Source organism: Homalodisca vitripennis, chromosome X, assembly GCF_021130785.1.
Source record: "Homalodisca vitripennis isolate AUS2020 chromosome X, UT_GWSS_2.1, whole genome shotgun sequence".
NCBI classification, from domain to species: Eukaryota; Metazoa; Arthropoda; class Insecta; order Hemiptera; family Cicadellidae; genus Homalodisca; species Homalodisca vitripennis.
Genome location: NC_060215.1, coordinates 15,001,632 through 15,024,647, shown reverse-complemented (window position 1 = coordinate 15,024,647; position 23,016 = coordinate 15,001,632). Strand labels below are relative to the sequence as shown.

Sequence of the window (23,016 nt, the reverse complement as noted above, 5' to 3'; positions counted from 1 at the left end):
TGATCAAAAGATAAGATAAATGAATGCAGGACAGCCAACCATGATGGAAAGGCCACTGGCATACACAATAACTTCCAAACTTATTGAGATCTCTACGCTGTTTCGGATTCCGTAGCTCATTACTGTGAAAGATGCATGCAGTATTATTATTTATTATGCGATTAACAACACGTTCTGTATACGTTAGCATGTCTCAAACACAGGCAAAGATTGAACAAGATTTGTACTGATAGAAATTTCAAAAACTAGAAATTAAATCTGCAATATCTCCAACTCACATTCTGGATCTTAGATCTTGAGTTACTACACTCTCTGAGAACATTGAAAAACAAAACAAAATAGTCTAATTGACGTATAGTTTTATCCGAATTCTGATACTTTTGGATATTAACTGTCTTCTTCACTTAAAAATGATCCCGTAACGATACGTTCTATAAAGACGGAAGGACCAAGTATTCAGATTCAACAGAAGACTTGTACTGATAGAAATCTCGTAAACCAGTAGTTAAATCTCCAAATGAAATTCCGGTTCATAAGGCTTTAGGCCTTGAGTTACTACACTATGAGAACTTTGGAAAACAAAACAATAGTCTAATTGGCGTATAACTGATATATCCGAATCCTGATCCTCATGGATATGTTGACCGTCTTCCTCACTAAACAATGATCCTGTAACGATACGTTCTATAAAGACGGAAGGATCAAGTATTGAGATCTTCTGTAGATTCAACAGAAGACTAAACCACAGTATCAGTGCGATGCCGGCGTGGATACACAGCCACCCACGTGAAAGGAACGGCCAGAATGTAACGGGTTTCACTACCGTGACTAATACACGATCCCTAATGGTGTTGTCTCGCCGGTAACAACAGTGCCAGAGCTCGTGTGATGAGAGGGGAAGAATGCTCAGCCCGCCACTAGAGAAAGGGAACACTCAGTAACTTGCATATAACAGTAATTGAAGTCGTTAACTGTCTTATCAAAAGACTCGTTATTTGCCCAAATTGGTGATTTAGGAGTTTCTTATGAGAACCTAAGATGATTCTGGCAGACAAAAAAAGTAAAAGGTCATACATAGATGGTTTTAACGCGACATATTTTTTACTAACATTAACTATCATATTCAATGCCTTTTGTTTAAATTTCACAACTTTCCCCTAGGGACTTTTATAATAAAGTAAAGTAAAATTGCCTTATTTTACCAGGGGAAATTAGGGCTAAAAAGCCCTATCTAACACTTAACCTGGGGACCAACGGCTTAAATGTGAATTCCGAACCCCCACCAATGGCCGGGCAGGCGAGCTGCTTGCAAGGACAAGATCGCTCAGCGGTCACTCACTCAAGCAGCAGCTACGCTCGACGTTGCTTGATCTGGTTATCTTGCGATAACCGTTGTACCCGCTACACTACACCATTGGCAATAGTGTGAAGCGCTTACTATTAGCAATAAGTAAGCGACTAAGCAATGATCATGGTTAGAAATGACTTGAAAAGATATCTAAATTAGATACCACCTTCACAAAGGCAACAATTTTCACATAGTCGATTGCTTAGTTCTCCTGGATGTTCATTAATTTCGCCAGCGCTTTGAGGGAATGGTGTGGGATAGGCAGGGTATGGAGTGTGAGTCTATATTATATTATTAATGATATCTAGGTAAAGTAGGGTCTGATTAGGTAAAGTAAGCTCTGGCAAAGTAGCGAAATTGCATAACCGAGGGTAGTATTCTTGGACCATTGTTTATATTGCGTAAATACCTTCACTGAAATGCTCATGGAAGTCCGATGCGTGGCCGATATTAATTGCTGTATCAACATTAAACCTTAAACGGCTTCCACTTTCTATAGGACAAGTGCTTTAAGAACCACTTAAAAAAAAAAATTGAGCACTATAAGAACGTACCCAAGTTGCACAATTGTATAGTTTGGGGGAATTTAGTTGTTTTAAATGTCAAAGGGTTAATACAAAAAGTAGTAAAACATTTATTTTCTTAAAGTATATTTATTATTAGTTTTTGTTAGTTAGTGCATATACTTATATATTCATTATTAATATAATATATATTCAATCAAAGTTTAGACGTTTGAATGCGAAGTTACATAAATGTTTTTCATCTCAGAAAAGTTAGGCATGTGTATAGTTCTGTATTTTACTGTGGGTAGTGTATTAAGTATATTAAATTGGGAACATATATAAATTAGAATTCACTGGTGTGATTGACTGAACGGGCAATGGAAACCACACTTTACTTATAGTTAGTAAATAACATTAAAACGTTTTTTGGTTTCACTATTATATTTTATGTTCATTGCAACCACACATTATATTCAGACCAAACTAAGTTCAATATTTAAATAAAATGTAAATAATATATCCAAAGCCATATTTGATTCCGTCAAAATGATTTATTGCTTGTTTAAAATTCCATTTGTTCATTTGCGAATCTAAGTTTACATTCAAATAAAAATAACATATCTAATATTTTATACTGAAAACAAGTATAGATAGCAAGGTTATAACGCAAGATATTCTTCCCAAACCTATCTGGTGATGCATTGTCGTTGACATACTCTATTAGGATAAGGATGCCCAAGAAAATATATCTAAATAAAATTCTCATTTGTAGGAGATTCTAATGATAAAATATAGGCGCAATCTTAAATTTGATTAATGTTTACAGTTTCGTTTACTTCATTTCCAAAATACGTTATAAATATAAACTTCAAATTAAATTATTGACGCACATTGGAAAATTTTTCTCAGACCTCATCGATAGTTCAGGATCGTGTGGATGTAGTAGCAAACTTTCCCTTCTTTCCGGTCAATGCAATGCGTCTCGTACCTTATAAGATCGCTAAGTGTGTTAGTGGGTAAACAATAAGTTTTTAAGTGGGACGATTGGAGGTGAATCACACAGAGAGAAATCGTATTTTATGTAAATAAGCTGGCGGAATTAAAGTGAATCTGGAAGGTGGTAGGTGCCGTTAGGCCAACCAGTCGAGGAGTAGGTCATCAGGTTCCGGGTAGGTAGTGGGCACATGCCTATAGCGACCTGAGACCACCTGCTACAGATGTTCGACCCTGCTTTCTTCGGTTCGGCTTCCTCTGCTCTTACCACGGCTTCTCAACTTCCTTGATCTCGTCGACTTTCACCCGACGACATCGGGTACGAGCCAAAAGCACCGGCTCTACTTTCTTCGACTCCCACGGATGTCGATGGCATATCAGGTTTCCTTTCATTTTTGTCAGTGTTAACCTTTCCTCTACGTCGACTCCATTCACCGACCACCACCTTTCGATCCAAGTTCATCACTGTGACACACGAAATCCTTTCACCTCACTGGTATAGGACTCCGACTTTACTCTGAAACCGCTCACTTAAGTTACTTATACAATACTTACTCAAATACGCAATTAGTACTTTATACTGTCTACTTGATGACTACTGAACTATTACTACTGTGATACTGTGACATTGTACTGATGTGTAACTTACTTTTCTGACTTGTGAGTTTACTTGACTTGAACTTGACTTGTTGACTGACCGTTTACTCTGTTATGACAGTTCGAGGCCACAAGAAAAAGGTCCACAAAGCGATGAAGAAGCTGGTGATTAAGTTGCTAATCTTCCTGTACGTAAAGCAGCAGGCCATCAGGCTATTCTTGTACAGCGCCCAGACGTTCATTCTGTTCAAGTTCATGGTGTTCGCTGGCGTGTACGTGCTGACGAACGTGGTGAAGGTGCTGACGTTTGTGAAATGGCATCATCACGAGAAACACGCCCCTAAGGTGCTGTATATCGAGCCGCAGATCAAGCATGTGACTCAGCACCACGCCCACGTCGCCCCCTATACTCATCACGAAGAATACACTCCTGAGGGTTACGAGTACGAACCTGCTCCGGACCAGGACTCTTTCTGGCCTCGCAGCGACAACGCTCACAGGATCGTGTACCGGAACCAGATCCCCGCCAAAGGATAATAGAAATCTTCTCCTCCTTCACGACCTGATCCGGTGATTTCATTACCTACGCCTCACCGTTTGGTACATTTACTTCTGTTAAATGTACCTTGTGTGGTACGTCAGTTATAGTTTTGAAACAGTTTTATGAACGTATTGGTACAGTTTGTAGACTATTAAAAGAATACTTGTACTTATAGTAGTGCATTAAAACAAATTACTATTTACATAGTTCATTTGATTCATACGATAAAAACTTTAGAGCCATTTATGGCCATTGAAACGTACACAGAACTTGTGTGAAACAATGGAACGATCAATCTGGTTGAAAGTACTTGGAAGTATTCAATTTCAAATAACATTGTATTTATAGTTTAACTTTAAATGGACGTTGATGTACGCTATGGTACAATCGTTTACAAGAGTTAAAATTAATAGTAGGTGATACAATTTTGCCTCAATTCCATTATTTAAATAAATTTCTTTCATTCTGAAACTGTAAGTTAGGTATAAAATATTTCTTGTGTGCATTTTAAGATAGAAAAATAAAGATGCTTGTATGAATTTTTATCAAATAGAAACTTTATAATGGTTTATTATTATTACGAACAACCAATAATAAAGTCTACCACATTCCGAAAAGTTTCAAGAAGGCACCTTCTAATTTGATTGCCTAGAAGGGCATTGTATATTTTAAAATATAATCTAATCGAAAATATTCATCAAACCTATCTGACGATAGTTTTAGTACAAAAGTAGAGTTTTTAACTACTACAAACGTAGAAACCTCCTTGTTAACACAATTTGTTCTAATATCGTAATCGATGTTAACAAAAGAGTATTTATTTGTTCAAAATTTTGGAGGTATCATAAAAATCGATAGAGTACTGTTTACTGTGTATCAATTTGTCGTACTTACATAACATTAAGAGTACTGAAATAGCGATTTATATTTATTGGTGAAAAAAGATTTTACAGTATCTATGTGGAATGTCGATACTGTATTATTACAATGCTATTTATCTACACGGTGCACAGTGGAGTATTTGGCTCTGATTCGTGGCCAAAACTGTTTTGACGCTATTATTAATTTAGAAACGCTCCATTGTTATTTAAAAACGTTATTTTATACTAGTGTATGTATAGACTAAGGAAATTTCAATGAAAACAATGAATTTTTAATTAAAATTAGAATTTATTTCTGAAGATGGTGGTTTAACTAAATTACCAAAAAGACAAATTTTTATGGCACTTTTATAAATTTAACAATGACTTAAAACTTTTTACAATTGTAGTATTTTGTATAAGAGCATCGTTTATGAGTTAATTTTGAAAATATATATTACAAAATTATAAATAAGTTAATTTTTTGTAAATTAATGGAATTTTACAATAGTTTTAAAGTACATTCCGAGAATAAGTATTACAGAAAACAACTGTTCTTATATTTATTCTATAATATTATATTTATTTTATAACTCCTCACAGCTGTATTCCCCAGAACTGCTTCCTTCTCGCTCTTCACCAGTTTCCTCTTCTTCGCTGTTAACATCAAGAGAAGTTTGTTGTCTCCCTGGTACAAGAAAGACTCAGTGTTTCGCTTGAAAATTGGCTTGCTTTTCTTCCTTGCAATCTGGCGAGAACAGCTCAACAAGGGATCGCTACTTAAGAGTAGTCTGTTGAGGACGTCTCTGTTACACATTTCGCGATTGAATTTTCTGGCATATCGCATTCTGTACAACCTGAAATGTTTGTTTCGGGCTTCAGCTGCTTCCTCGGAAAGCTGACCAATTGGGAGGATAGCATTCTTTATGATAGTAGCTCCATGCATCAAAACTTTATGCATTGTTGGAGTCATCGGGTACCACCCATAAAGCTGTACATACAGCTCTGCTGTTTCACACGAGTGTACCTTTGAAACTTGTCATCATCGATGGCGTGTCCGCTGGATATGGCTTCTAAGATGACTTTAAGTTTTTTTATCAAATTTATGTCAATACCTGTGAACGAGAAGCTGTATCTGGATCTGATAAAAAACGTCTTGACGTGTTCCCATCGTTTGTGTTGCCGAATCCTTGTTTTGGAACATCGACAAGTAGTCCCATTTCTTCTTTGAAGGCTTGCTGAATCCTTTTTTTAAGCTTCTTCTTACCTTATTTAGGATGTTGAAGTCTTTAGATGTTAGACCACATATGTAGCAACGCATGGTAGATGTTACTCCTGTAGCAGCATTGCAGACTTTACCATCAACCATAGTTAATAACATCTTATGACTTATTTTAGCCACTCCATGTTGTGTAGGAACTTCGGTGATGGTCAGATTTTCAGCTTGTTGTTCGATATACTTAATTTCTTCTGTAGTAATGTCAACTGTTTCGTGAACAAATCGTATGCGTATAGGTCTACAGAATCTTGTAGAAGATGGGGTTGGGTTTTGAAAAACCACTTTTGGTGTTGAACCTGTATTAGAAACCAACTGTAAAGGGACTAGTGAAACTCTGAAATATATTGGCATCACTTTCATTATCACTATTGAATTTTTGTTTAAACTGTGACTGCTGGGATCCATCACAACCCCATTTAGATATTAATTCCAATTTGAGTTGTTCACTTAAAGTTAATCTATTTATGACTTCTTCTAAATATTTACACAATCTTAAAATATTATGATCTAGTAAAGCCTGTAACTTGACTTCTGCTAATGTCTCCGTAACACACAAATTGATTCGTCTTTGGGATAGCATTCTTTTTTTGGCTTCTTTAACTAAAGAGTAACTTGGATAAACATTTTTATTGTACGATCTTATAGTTTCGTACTGACTTTTTTGTAAGTTCGGCATCTACTAACATAGACAGAGCTTGAGATGGTGAGTTTTTTCAAGGCTTGGTTTTTTTTCTAAATATCTAAGGGATTTTTTAAATTTTGATGCTTTTGTAGGCGTTTCAGTAATCTTTTTTATAAGATCAGCAGCATTTGTATTACCTGACGCTCTTTGGGTCATAGAAGCAGCATAGACCAGTTTCTTCAGGAGTTGATTGGTGTCTAAGCTCTTCAGTTTTCCTACGCTTTGTCCTATCACTACATGAATTAAAATCCTTTTTCAGGTCTTCCAGAAGAACATGGAGAATAGTTTGGAACTTTTACTGTTCCCTTCAACAGTCTTCATTTTTATGCAAAAATCTATCCTCTTTGTTATTACTTGAAGCCCACCTTTTTTTTAAATCGGACTTAAAATATCTTAGAGATCGATTTAGCGTTCCTCTTACCTCTTCGGGACACTTGCATATATCAGCAACTCGGTTCTCCATGTAGTGAAGTCTTTCTTCCATTAACCTGCTTGGAGATTCTTTTACCAGGTCATAAAGAAAACTGCGGGAGATTTCCTTTTCCATTTTGAAAATCTGAAAAAATAAATCTTTTTTAGTCCATAATTTTAAACGAATCCTGCATATTAAGGAATGCAATTTATAATACACTACTGTATTTTACAAATGTAATTTTGAAGGAACCGACTTTAATTTTTCTATAATATCCAGTTTGCCATTTGCATATTTAATTTTATTGTTGTGAATAACAAAATAAGCTAAATTAACTGCATTTAAAATTTTTAAGTTTATTTTTAAGAAACATACAGTTCTACATATAAAGTCTAAATTAAACGAATAAGCAAGCAGCATTATAAAAGGATGCAAATTTCCTTTTAACTATTGTGTTATATGTTACAGAGGCTGACCACAACGTACATTTCAGGAAAAGTATTTTTTTCCTAAAATTCATTGACCCATTTAAAATGGTTTAAATTGAAAACGGCTACAATATGCAATGTATTTTATTTCTCTTATAGTTTCTTTGTATACTAAAAAACAAAACTGTATATAGCAAAATGGCCGACAAGCCCCGACAAATATACTATTGCATTAGTAAAATAAAAAATATAAGTGTTTTTTTATGAGAAAATTTTATGAGTTTTTTCGCTCAATTTCATGGTTCCTAATGATAAAATACTACAAATAAAAATCAAAACATAAGGTACTTACCTACGTTCAAACGAACCACCAATTTTCAAATCAATATGACGATGTTGATAGCAATAAATAAAATAAAATATAACGCTGTAATTAGTAGAGCAAAATCACGTCCAATCCACGGGAGTGCAGAACTCGACTGGCTGTCACTGGGACCGGATGTGACTCACGCTTCTGAGACAGGCGATACTCGACGCGCCAATTAACTACCTTCCCAACGACACCAAACACATTATTGTTTGGTAAATTTTTATTTTAAACCTTTTTGGCCAAGTTTTTGGGTCAAATACCCCACTGTGCGGTGTAACGTTACTGTCGTAATTTATTCACTGTTTTTATATTATTGAATACTGTTATAACAATATAATTTATTTTAGTTTTAATGCTGTACAGGTAAATTGTTCATAAGGGAACTTGTATTTCGCAAAAGTTTGCAACTTAGTTGTCAGTTGTTATATAATTTATTTATTATATTCAAAATGATTTCTGTTCATATTTCTCATCTTATTTTTTATCATTTAAAAAACCTACAAAAAAACTAAAACTATACTTGCATCCATTGAAATTTAAGGTTTATATATTTTCTCGTCACCCGTTTATTAAATGGGTTTTCAATTTAAACAATAACCATTTAGTCTATTAATAAATATATCATATCGATGACAGCAAACTGTCTCGTAGATATACTTTATATTGCTACAAAAATTTAGAGAAGGAGAAGATTTTTTTAAGCGTTTACAATCAAGCACTTCTGTTCAGTGTTAGTAGGTCTTAAACACTGAGAACAATAAACGATATTTGTCGTCAGTTATATGTCAGTTAAGTATTGCAGGCTAACTTGTTATGATACTTCTTAGTACGACTATAGGACAGTTAAATTGGTTAATAAATGGCTTTAAACTATGGTTCGTACATACATAGGAAAGGTAGAAAATTAACTTCATTTTATTTTCTTATTATTTTGACGTGACGTTTTGAAAACGAATCTTAAATAATCAAAAATTATAAAAACGTAAGACTGAGAAGTACAAATATAAATATTAATACATGTCATAACCAGTTGAATTTATTAATTTAAATGTATAATGTTTTATTGGTATACTATTTAGCGATGCGGAATGACCTTAAATATTAAAAGTATGAGTAACGACCAATATAAATATATCAACAAGTTTTTTATTAGTTAACAAGTAAAATCTAGAAAAAGTCTGTAGTATATACATTTCAAAATTGTGTTCAATATTATGTAGATATTACACGTATTTATGAAAAAATAATATTTTATTAGTTAATTAAGTAATTAAGTTAGTTAAGTAATTTAGACTTAATGACTAATTGATAAGCATTTTCTAAATGTTATACTGGATTTTGGAAGAATTTTCTGGCATTCTATTACTCCTTTTTAATGAGCAACAACTATTACATTTATTGTTATGGAAAGGAAGGATTCGCAATACCTAAGGAACTTTTAGTTGAACCAGTTAGTTCATGGGATAAAGTTTTTGTGAGAAAGGTGGTAACATTTTATTTATAGTTAAAGTTACTACAATTCGGGTATGTTTGTTCGATATGACATTTGTAATAGTATTACAAGGATTAAAAATTTTGCATTAGCATAATGTTTGTTTGAACAAAAAAGAAAACCACCGATCTTTGTTTTTCGTGTCTGAATTTAGTTAAGTAAGTCTTTATATATTGCCAGCAGATTCTTCAGATATATACTAAATATGTACATATTTATTATTTTAAGCTACATTTATTTGTAAATTATAGTTGTAGTGTTATAAGTTTTATTATAATTACGTTTATAGAGTTAGCTATTCTTCTTTTCTATATTTATTTTGACTATAAATCACTGAGATATCGTAAAATAATGTATGTAATTTATGTCTAATATTACCAGTTTAAACTGATGTTGTATATTTATTCCTTCCTCATTCTTTTATCTATATCTGCAATATCAAAACTTGTAAACCACTGTTGTTGCCCTCACCACAGTCTACAGTTGTTGTAGTACACAGTTAATGTACTATTTAGAGACCAAGACCAAGACCAAGACTGATTAGAACACTGAGTAGACACTGACTGATTCATGCTTTAAGAAACTCTAGACAGTTAATCCACTCTAGACAAAGAATGGATGTACACAGTTGACGACTATCTATACAGCCTATTCTATCCAAACTGTTCTACTAGATAGATATACGTAATATGTTTCTTCACATAGAGATGCCAAGCTATCACTTATATATACAAGATGTTATTTTATTTTATGAGGTCAAATAATTTTAGGTCTATCATTAAATAAAATAATTATGCTTAATTCTTTTTTGTTTTTATGACAAAATATTGAAACTTAATTTGCTGTGGAGGCTTTCATGATATTAATTTTAGCTTTACTTATTTTACGTATTTATCAATTCTACTAATAAGAAAATACTCTGCCACTTAGCACTATAGTTTTACTCTCATCTCTGCGTAGTCTTCCGCAACTAAAACGACTGCTTCACTATCATCTCTGTGTAGTCTTCCGCAACTAACCACTAAAGCTTCACCCTCATCTCGGTGTAGTCTTTAGCACTATAGTTTTACTCTCATCTCTGCGTAGTCTTCCGCAACTAAAACGACTGCTTCACTATCACCTCTGTGTAGTCTTCCGAAACTAACATTAAAGCTTCACCCTCATCTCAGTGTAGTCTTCCGCAACTAACACTAATGCTTCACCATCATCTCGGTGTAGTCTTCCGAAACTAAAACGACTGCTTCACCATCATCTCTGTGTAGTCTTCCGCAACTAACACTAAAGCTTCACCCTCATCTCAGTGTAGTCTTCTGAAACTAACATTAAAGCTTCACCCTCATCTCAGTGTAGTCTTCCGCAACCAACACTAAAGCTTCACCCTCATCTCAGTGTAGTCTTCCCGCAACTAACACTAAAGCTTCACCCCCATCTCAGTGTAGTCTTCCGCAACCAACACTAAAGCTTCACCCTCATCTCAGTGTAGTCTTCCGCAACCAACACTAAAGCTTCACCCTCATCTCAGTGTAGTCTTCCGAAACTAACACTAAAGCTTCACTCTCATATCTGTGTAAGCCGAATCCACTAATAATACAGCGTTGTGTTCATATTTCAGGGAAACATATCTTGACTATTGCTATTGTAGAATATTTAATATCGTGTATTCTCTTTTTGCACCTTATAGTACCACTGTTGTTCTGCTAGTACTCTTTTTTACTTTAAATAATACCAGTTCTTTATGGCATCTATCTAAAGACTGGGAACCGAGAGTCAGCTTGTACTCAATAAGATAACTCCTAGTTTTCCTTTTCATGCAATAAAAAGTACTTGTTCACCTATCTTGACTCTGGCCTCCCTGGCCAGGTACTGTTTATTTACTCGTATCTCTGTGCGGTGCTCCTGAGCTAGTAGTGTTCATTTTTTTAGTCACATTTCTATGCTATGCTCCTCAGGTAATGTAGTTTATTTTGATTGTACTTAGTAGCACAATTGTACTATACTGTTACTCTACTAGTTTATGTAGCACACTCCAAGTAAGTATATTTATTGCATTAATTATATATATATATATATATCGGTATATATATATATATATATATATATATATATATATATATATATATACTTTAGTGATTAGAAGTGAATATTAGCAAGTGATATTGCTCCATTTGCATCTGTGTGTAGAATCCTGAACTATATAGCCTTCTGGTAGCAACTCAACTACTACTATTTCTACACATTTCCCTGTGAATTATTGCGCACTTCTAATATTACTGTTTCTCGCACGTTTAGTGTACCTTAACTACATTGTACTCAAAAGAAGTTCGCTCTTGAATATTTGTTGTCAAAAGTTGGGATCAATAGCATTGGACCCAGAACGAACCAATGTCCCCAAAACCAATTTTCCCACAAATAATGGCCTCAGAACCAATAGCTCCAGAACCAATGTCCCCAGAATCAATTGCCCCAAAACCAATGTCCCCAGAACCAATGGCCACATACCCCATGACCAATGACTCCAAACAATTTAAATTTTCATCGTATTGTTAAATATGTTTCACTCTCTTGAATAATTTTGTTTCACTCTCTTGAATACTCTTGAATAGGGCTCTGGTGTGACATCGTCATAAACCAGATATTAATGATTCAACTGCTTTTCTGATATCCAAAGTCAAAGTATATGCAGAGGTTGCATTACGAGTAGATGTTTAGACGATAGTGTTTAGCCATTACTATTAATTTTCGATTTATAAACACAAATATGAACTTATTACTAATTAATATTAGTTTCCATGGGAGAGAACTACTGGTTTAGTTAACAACCTAAAAATTAAGTGTTTTAATAGACAATGTTACAAGTATTATTTTAACTCAACCTAAGTATAAAATATTTTTTGCTCTTGGACATAAAATAAATTTATCTCTTTTATTGATTGGTTTGGTAATCTTTAGTGATGTAGTAAAACTTTACGTCAAAAATGAGATTTACTCTCTGTAAATTCTACAATGTTTGGTATTACAAATTTAACTTAGATGTTTCAAGGTTAAAATGGCCTTACTTTCTCGTAGTTCATTTAGCTTTTTATATATTTTATATGTTAATTTATCAACCTCGTTCATTGAGAATGAAATATAAATGAATATATGTCTAAAATTCTAAAAACAAAAAGAAACTTTGATAAAAAAGTTCTTTGATAGAAATTAATTTTAATTAATTTTGCTATATAAGTGTTACAAAATCAAGTATTTTAAATATAATGCCTTAAATATTAAACTCACCCACATAATAAAAGAATTACAGTTAAATTCTTATCTTTAAAAATAGGCAAATTACAATAACTCCAATACAAATTCCATTTTCATAAAATATAAAAAATATTTCCGTTATATCAAGAGATAATCTAATATTATCATTATTTAATATGAAACCAAAAAATTTTAACTTTTTAATTTAATTTTTTTTAATTGTTAACCTTACGTGTTAGGGCTTTTGTCACATAAGGAAGAGGGTAGTTTCAATCCTCTAAACTTATTGTTCTATTTTAGTAACACATAACGGTTGCAAGTGGCTTAAATACAATAACTCTTTCATTGATTATTCCAAATCACTAAAATTCTTACAATGTTCACCATTTTTAGTTGTGTTTTACTAAACATAATATATTTAAAATAGACCTAACTTATTAGTAAAATTGTAATAATAACTAATAAAATATTATTGCATTTAAACTTTTAACGAAAGTATATAAACTGTTAGAAAAACATAAAAAATAAAGGACAAGCTAATATAAATATAAAAATAATATAAACAAAACAAAATAACATCCAACTGAAATTTGATTAGGCGTTAAACGAACGAATTCCAATATTTGTATAAATTAATCAGCTTTATATTAACTAATAGTCAAATAAAATTAAAAGCAATTTGTGTTGTTAGATTTGTAAAATCTCAAACTTAACATCGATTTTATCATTTTTAAGAACTTGTATTGCATATCTTATTCATTAACAATGTTTTTATTTTTGTTATTTTTCTTATAAGTTTAATACTGAATGGTGGGCTTAACAGTGTTTTCTTTTTTTACAATTAAAAATAAAAATTATTTAAACATGGCCTTTCTAAAACTTACGGTCTTTCAGCAGAAATTATTATATTTTTTCAAAGTAAATAAAATCAATATTATTTTGAAAAATATTAAAACTATCATGTGATTTTATTAAAGAATATATCTGTCACAAACTGAAAATTTATATGTATGTTATATGTCTCTAGCAGCACTTGAGTCCATAAAATGTTATATATTAAGGTAATTGGAATCATATTACAGATGGCAGTAATTACTGCATGAAAAATGTAATAACACGTACAACAGATTTTGCAAGATATAAGTCTGAATATCCCAAGTGTCTGATAACAAACTAATATTTTGCGTTTTTATTAGGTTGTAAATGTTATTAAAATATTTGGCTTTTCTGTAGAATCTTATCAAATATATTTAAAATATATTGAGAGAGTTCACAGAGAAACTTTTATTTAGTTAGTAAACAAAATTATAATACACAAAATAAAAATTATTGGGCTAAATATTAATTTTGGTGATTCATCTCATTCTTAATTTTATATTTATAAATACAAAATTATGAAACTCAATATACCAACAGGTAACGTTAAATTAATAAATAATACTGTTCCGTTTCTGAATATTAACAGTAAAATATAATAAATTAATATGATAAATAGGATATTACGGACATTGAAATAAAATTCACTACAGGACAAACATTATTAACAACAGTTTTCGAATCAAATTTTAATTTAAACATTTGGAAACTTAACTTCATTTTGGATTAGTTGAAAGTACAATTTTGGTTTTTGATTTATATTAGTTTTATAAACCATATAAATTATGTAATTTAGAAGGCTAAAACTATAATGACATGTCTGTTTATTGAAAAGTAAAGATTTAAGAAATTGAATTAAAAAAATGATCACAGATGACTATAAATCTACAAGTAAATGAAATGTTTAATGATATTACAAAATTCCAAAATAACGAGATGTATTTCTTTTTAGAAATGTACTGACTAAAAAGGAATAATGAGATCATCTTATGAATGTTATAATCATCTTATCTATTATAAATATTGATCGAAATATGTTATATCTAAAATGGTTATAACAGTTATTGTTCATCAAACAGGTAGACATAATGTTCAACAAACCACCCATTTCAAAGATAGGATGTAAATATTCAGTCATGTTAGAGTAAAACTAAACCGTCCCGTTTACAAAAATCAGTTAAAAAATTACATATTTCAAATGAAATGTTTAAAATAAAGAACAAAATGCATTATGATTTTAGGACTGTTAACGGGAATAATTATAAACCAATCGTTATAAAATACCGCCGAATTTATGTAATAGATACTACTAAAAGTTAAACACATATTTTCAGTTCCAAAAATAACATATTAAAAATTAAGATGTGTGTGTGTGTATGAGAAAAATCACTAATTCTTCCATCACAACTGCAACATAATAGTAGTTCAACAATCTCTTTCAATTTACAAAATGTTCGTGTATAGTTACTATATCATATATATATATAATATAATATATATATATATATATATATATATATATATATATATATATATATATATATATATATATTATATCTCATTTCCCTTGATATTCATCTTTTCAACTTATTCAATGCATCCATATTCTACGTATTTAATTCGCCTAAAATATCGGGTTCTACCTAAATTCCTGTGCCTGTCTAACAGAGTAGCATATCTCTTTTGCTTTGCTATACCATGTTAGGAATCATTTAAAGTGAACACCTATTTATTAATCATAATTATACATAACTTGTGATAACATCGAATACGTGTTAATTTATATAAATTCTTTTTGTTTTTTGAGTAAACATTGTTGGGATTTGTTCATGTTGAACATTATATAAACTTCTAAATGTATTCACACACAACAACAACAACGAAACAACGACAACAATTAAACAACAACAAACACAACAACAGTAACAACAACAACAAACAACACAAACAAACAATTAAACAACACACAACAACAACAATTAAAGTTTTCCTGACTAGTGTGTAATGAAACAACCTATAAAAATAAAAGATAATAAAATAATAAAACCTACCCACCCCTCTCCCTCCAATAAGTTGAGGCAAAAAGTGAAGACTTTGATACAATTAAATTCTGATAATATTTAACACATTCCTAGATAAATAGATTCCTCTATGGGAATTAATAATAAGTAATGGTAATGTTAAAGTCAAGTTAAAGAAATAAAATTTAATTGCCATACACTGAAAACCTTCTGCACAACTATTTGTAATATAACCACATACTTTGGATTTGGGTATCATCAATGGAGTTGGATAGTTAATATATGGTTGATGATCACTTTTATTCCACACCGCTTAAAACATTCTTCGACTAAGACATATTTGAAAACAACCTTGTGTAAGTTGCTTAAATTGTTGAGGCTATTGGTTCGTGTGATTTCTTTCAGGAAGCAATGTTATAAATTATATCGACCCCAACTTGTGGCACCAACTATTCAAAAGCAGACTTACTGTACAGTTCAATGCAGAAGTGGAACTATATTATTAATATACCTGCGTAACAATCAGACTTTAATAAAGCAACAATAATTATATGTATACACCACACTGATAATATGTAAATTTATGATAAACTGTTAAAGTATCTATTTCTCTAATTTTTGACATAAACTTGAAAAATCTAATACGTATACGATGTAATTCTGAAGCAGAATATTATCTTTTCTCCCTATCAGAAGTTTTGTACTTGGATGTTAAGAGCAAGGAAAATTCTTCTCAGAGTGAAAGATATTCACAACCAAAGCAATGCCTAGAATGAATATTTTAACCTTGAATGTGAGAGTTAATGCAAAAGTATTCCAATGAAAGCCCAAAGGTTATACATGTATAATTTGTTCGAATTTCAGGAGTGAAGTCTTAATTCGATTTATATATGTGTTTCTGTGTGATGAAGACCTTAATGAACCTTGAAAGCTTACGGAAATGTGTCGTACTTATTGAAAATGCAGGTATATCACAGGATCAAGTACTAGGTCTGTGAAGTCGTAGGTTTCACTAACGCAAATGACATGTCCTAAATTGTAAAACTGACACCAAAGTGTGCTTTTCAAAATAAATGAGTCATATCAAGATTACCCCTACCAATATAAAACGGTTTAGATTTCAAAATTGCATGATTTCTATGTGAGAAACTTTTTAATTGGATTAAACTATGAAGTTAAAAAAAAGGAAAATAGTGTACAGAGTTCGAAATATGGGTCAAGGCGTATCTTAGAGTATAATCTAAATTGATATATAAGAAGTGAATGCCATTAGTTTAGTCCTCAAGATATTCATGACATGAGCATTTCACTTGATAAAATCTTGGAGATTTAAAGAGCACTAATATTTTCGGTGTAGCGTGGGTGGGAGATATTGCTAACTTGACAACATGGTTAAATAATACCCGCCAATACCTGAAATCGATGTCACCCACCAAACATCTCTGGAGATGTGAGTGGATTTGTAATCTGATCCAGATGAAATAACAACAGCTACGCCTGTAGGTGAAGAATTACAATATTTCTATTAATTGTAGGCATAATTAATCGTTAACAAATAATTCCCTATACGAACAACAAATATAAAAAGATTAATATTCTAAAACCTACCTTAAAAGAGGACAAAATTGCAACATGATGCGATGCTAACAAACTGAATGAAGACACTGCAATTCACCGAATTCAAAGAAACGAAATCCCAATATTGGGAAGATGTTAAAATACTAGAGCTACTATTAGCAAACACGTGTAGTGTAGTACACGGCCTCTTATTTCTATACACTGACTACAAACATTACAATTGACCAGATCACAAGAACAACTTCCCAGTATTGGGAAGATGTTAAAATACTAGAGCTACTATGAGCAAACACGTGTAGTGTAGTACACGGCCTCTTATTTCTATACACTGACTGCAAACATTACAATTGACCAGATCACAAGAACAACTTCCCAATATTGGGAAGATGTTAAAATACTAGGGCTACTATTTGCAAACACATGTAGTGTAGTACACGGCCTCTTATTTCTATACACTGACTGCAAACATGACAATTGACCAGATCACAAGAACAACTTCCCAGTATTGGGAAGATGTTAAAATACTAGAGCTACTATGAGCAAACACGTGTAGTGTAGTACACGGCCTCTTATTTTCCTTTACACTGACTGCAAATATTACAATTGACCAGATCACAAGAACAACTTCCCAATATTGGGAAGATGTTAAAATACTAGGGCTACTATTAGCAAACACATGTAATTTGGTACACGTCCTCTTATTTCTATACACTGACTGCAAATATTACAATTGACCAGATCACAAGAACAACTTCCCAGTATTGGGAAGATGTTAAAATACTAGAGCTACTATGAGCAAACACGTGTAGTGTAGTACACGGCCTCTTATTTCTATACACTGACTGCAAACATGACAATTGACCAGATCACAAGAACAACTTCCCAATATTGGGAAGATGTTAAAATACTAGGGCTACTATTTGCAAACACGTGTAGTGTAGTACACGGCCTCTTATTTCTATACACTGACTGCAAACATGACAATTGATCAGATCACAAGAACAACTTCCCAGTATTGGGAAGATGTTAAAATACTAGAGCTACTATGAGCAAACACGTGTAGTGTAGTACACGGCCTCTTATTTCTATACACTGATGGCAAATATTACAATTGACCAGATCACAAGAACAACTTCCCAGTATTGGGAAGATGTTAAAATACTAGGGCTACTATTAGCAAACACGTGTAGTGTAGTACACGGCCTCTTATTTCTATACACTGACTGCATAACATTACAATTGACCAGATCACAAGAACAACTTCCCAGTATCGGGAAGATGTTAAAATACTAGAGCTACTATGAGCAAACACGTGTAGTGTAGTACACGGCCTCTTATTTCTATACACTGACTGCAGACATTACAATTGACCAGATCACAAGAACAACTTCCCAGTATTGGGAAGATGTTAAAATACTAGAGCTACTATTAGCAAACACGTGTAGTGTAGTACACGGCCTCTTATTTCTATACACTGACTGCAAACATTACAATTGACCAGATCACAAGAACAACTTCCCAATATTGGGAAGATGTTAAAATACTAGAGCTACTATGAGCAAACACGTGTAGTGTAGTACACGGCCTCTTATTTCTATACACTGACTGCAGACATTACAATTGACCAGATCACAAGAACAACTTCCCAGTATCGGGAAGATGTTAAAATACTAGGGCTACTATTAGCAAACACGTGTAGTGTAGTACACGGCCTCTTATTTCTATACACTGACTGCAAATATTACAATTGACCAGATCAAAAGAACAACTTCCCAATATTGGGAAGATGTTAAAATACTAGGGCTACTATTAGCAAACACGTGTAGTGTAGTACACGGCCTCTTATTTCTATACACTGACTGCAGACATTACAATTGACCAGATCACAAGAACAACTTCCCAGTATTGGGAAGATGTTAAAATACTAGAGCTACTATGAGCAAACACGTGTAGTGTAGTACACGGCCTCTTATTTCTATACACTGACTGCAAATATTACAATTGACCAGATCACAAGAACAACTTCCCAATATTGGGAAGATGTTAAAATACTAGGGCTACTATTTGCAAACACGTGTAGTGTAGTACACGGCCTCTTATTTCTATACACTGACTGCAGACATTACAATTGACCAGATCACAAGAACAACTTCCCAGTATTGGGAAGATGTTAAAATACTAGAGCTACTATGAGCAAACACGTGTAGTGTAGTACACGGCCTCTTATTTCTATACACTGACTGCAAATATTACAATTGACCAGATCACAAGAACAACTTCCCAATATTGGGAAGATGTTAAAATACTAGGGCTACTATTTGCAAACACGTGTAGTGTAGTACACGGCCTCTTATTTCTATACACTCACTGCAGACATTACAATTGACCAGATCACAAGAACAACTTCCCAGTATCGGGAAGATGTTAAAATACTAGAGCTACTATGAGCAAACACGTGTAGTGTAGTACACGGCCTCTTATTTCTATACACTGACTGCAAACATGACAATTGATCAGATCACAAGAACAACTTCCCAATATTGGGAAGATGTTAAAATACTAGAGCTACTATGAGCAAACACGTGTAGTGTAGTACACGGCCTCTTATTTCTATACACTGACTGCAAACATGACAATTGATCAGATCACAAGAACAACTTCCCAATATTGGGAAGATGTTAAAATACTAGGGCTACTATTAGCAAACACGTGTAGTGTAGTACACGGCCTCTTATTTCTATACACTGACTGCAGACATTACAATTGACCAGATCACAAGAACAACTTCCCAGTATCGGGAAGATGTTAAAATACTAGAGCTACTATGAGCAAACACGTGTAGTGTAGTACACGGCCTCTTATTTCTATACACTGACTGCAAATATTACAATTGACCAGATCACAAGAACAACTTCCCAATATTGTTACTATGAGCAAACACGTGTAGTGTAGTACACGGCCTCTTATTTCTATACACTGACTGCATACATTACAATTGACCAGATCACAAGAACAACTTCCCAGTATCGGGAAGATGTTAAAATACTAGAGCTACTATGAGCAAACACGTGTAGTGTAGTACACGGCCTCTTATTTCTATACACTGACTGCATACATTACAATTGACCAGATCACAAGAACAACTTCCCAGTATCGGGAAGATGTTAAAATACTAGAGCTACTATGAGCAAACACGTGTAGTGTAGTACACGGCCTCTTATTTCTATACACTGACTGCATACATTACAATTGACCAGATCACAAGATCAACCAAAAATACACGGTAAATGTTGTAAACTTTCCAACAGTTGGATGTACGAGATATAACACAGTGAGTCAGAATTACATTCGTTGCACATAACATAGACCCCTGGAGTATAAGTGTTATATAGCTATAAATGACTAGCTAAAGTACACAATGTTACATATTCAGCCCCACGTGAGTATTGGGGGATTGGGATAACTACACTACTTGCAGATTAAAATAGACTACTGGGACTAGAAGTGTTATATAACAATACCTGACTAGCTAAAGTACACAATGTTAAAAATTTAGCCCCACGTGAGTATGGCGGATTGGGGTAATTACACTCCTTGCAGATTAAAATAGACCACTGGGACTAGAAGTGTTATATAGCAATTCCTGACTAGCTAAAATACACAATGTTACAGATTCAGCCCCACGTGAGTATGGCGGATTGGGGTAATTACACTCCTTGCAGATTAAAATAGACCACTGGGACTAGAAGTGTTATATAGCAATTCCTGACTAGCTAAAATACACAATGTTACAGATTCAGCCCCACGTGAGTATGGCGGATTGGGGTAATTACACTCCTTGCAGATTAAAATAGACCACTGGGACTAGAAGTGTTATATAGCAATTCCTGACTAGCTAAAATACACAATGTTACAGATTCAGCCCCACGTGAGTATGGCGGATTGGGGTAATTACACTCCTTGCAGATTAAAATAGACCACTGGGACTAGAAGTGTTATATAGCAATTCCTGACTAGCTAAAATACACAATGTTACAGATTCAGCCCCACGTGAGTATGGCGGATTGGGGTAATTACACTCCTTGCAGATTAAAATGGACTACTGGGACTAGAAGTGTTATATAGCAATTCCTGACTAGCTAAAGTACACAATGTTACAGATTCAGCCCCACCTGCATATTTTAAAGGCATTTTCTAACGTTCTACGTATTCTAAATTAATAGTTTATTATTTATTTATTTTGGAAATACAATATTAAGAATTCACAAAAAAATTTTGAGTGATAAGTTTCCGATTCATTTTATACTATTTATCTATTTTTAAGATTAAAACCTAATATTTTAAGATTTATATGTGTAGAGAAATTAAAAAGGTTTACCTTCCTGTGATTAAATTTAGGATAATAATACGACTAAATAATTTAGATATATTATTGTAGATTATATTAATAAAGGTATTCACATTTTTCTTTCTAAAAAGTATATATAGTAAAGAACTTGAAATCAAATTAAATAATTACTCTGGGTAATTTGGGTAACTGGGTAATTTAGCAAATTTTGTAATGAATATAGTTTTGCATAATAAATAAAAAGAACTCTATTATTTCTTCGGAATAACTAGTGCATATCTAAAAACAAATGCCTTCTTTCTACAAGGTGTGTGTGTGATATGCCAATTTATTAATTAAATTTACTTCAGGCTTTTTACATATAAAAGATAAAGACAAATTACGATTTCTTTATTTGTCTGCAGGCAGGTTATTTTGCTATCGATTATTTAAAAATGAATAGAAAGAGATATAAATATAGATCAATATAAAGTTGTGATTCAAGTTAAATTTGAATAAATAATCTTAATTATTATAATAAATTGCTCGTATTATTATAAAGTATATTTTTGATTAGTTTTATTATAATATTTATCATTTCTTATTTTAATATATTATCCAGAAAACATCGTTATTTTTTCATTTGTGTACCACACATTTGTTTACTTGGCTTTTATTGTTTCAGCTAGAGGGCACAAGAAGAAGGTGAAGAAGGCGATTAAGAGGGCAATCTTGAAACTGATCATCGTAGGTCTACTGATCAAGCAAAAGATTAAAATGCTCTTGATGGCCGCTCAGACGTTCCTGCAATTCAAATTCCTGTTGGTTGCCATTGTCTACGTGGTCAGCAACATCGTAAAGATCTGGTTAGAGATAAAATCCAAGCACCACCCCCAGAAGGTCATCTATTATGAAAATGCTCATCACCAGCACCACTACGAGCCCGGTAAGTCTTTTTAGATTTTGTACGTTTCTAGGGACTCTTCCATTTATTAATGTACGAGTATTAGGAAAATAGGAAGACTATAAAACGTTTGCATTAGGTGTGACAAACATAAGACCTTTGGCTCGTCGGCCAAAGTTTTAAAGTAGACGTTCTGTTGAATCGTCCTTGCTCTGTTCTAATTAATTTTTGTAAGCCTCTATACTCTTGAATGACACCACAATAACAACCTGTGGAACGGCCAATACTACGTAGTAGTTATTCGGATCATGCAAAATATCGTTTCGCTTGCATTGCAGACACATGAAATTTAGAGTCATGTATGATTTGATTCAACCAGTCTGAAATAGTTACTAATCGTGGAATCTGAGAAGATTGATTATGACTCAATCATATCTGATTCGATCAGTTTTCTTCGGGATTCAATCTCTCTACGACCGCTGAGAGCTCCGATATTGTAGCTTTTAGAAGTTTAAGCCATCTGGATGCTTTCATTCTCTACAGGCTCTGCTACTTCTGC

At 32.9% G+C, this 23,016-nt stretch overlaps 1 protein-coding gene across 1 annotated transcript in view; it reads left to right on the top strand.

Annotated features, from left to right (window-relative positions):
- The window catches only part of LOC124368720, a 34,986-nt gene extending 12,668 nt beyond the window's left edge, over nt 1-22,318 (top strand). The window contains exon 2 of the mRNA XM_046826028.1: nt 22,239-22,318. Within this exon, the coding sequence (XP_046681984.1) occupies nt 22,239-22,242 (4 nt within the window). The 3' untranslated portion in view covers nt 22,243-22,318. The remainder of the gene's footprint in view (nt 1-22,238) is intronic.
- The last annotated feature ends 698 nt before the right edge of the window (nt 22,319-23,016 follow it).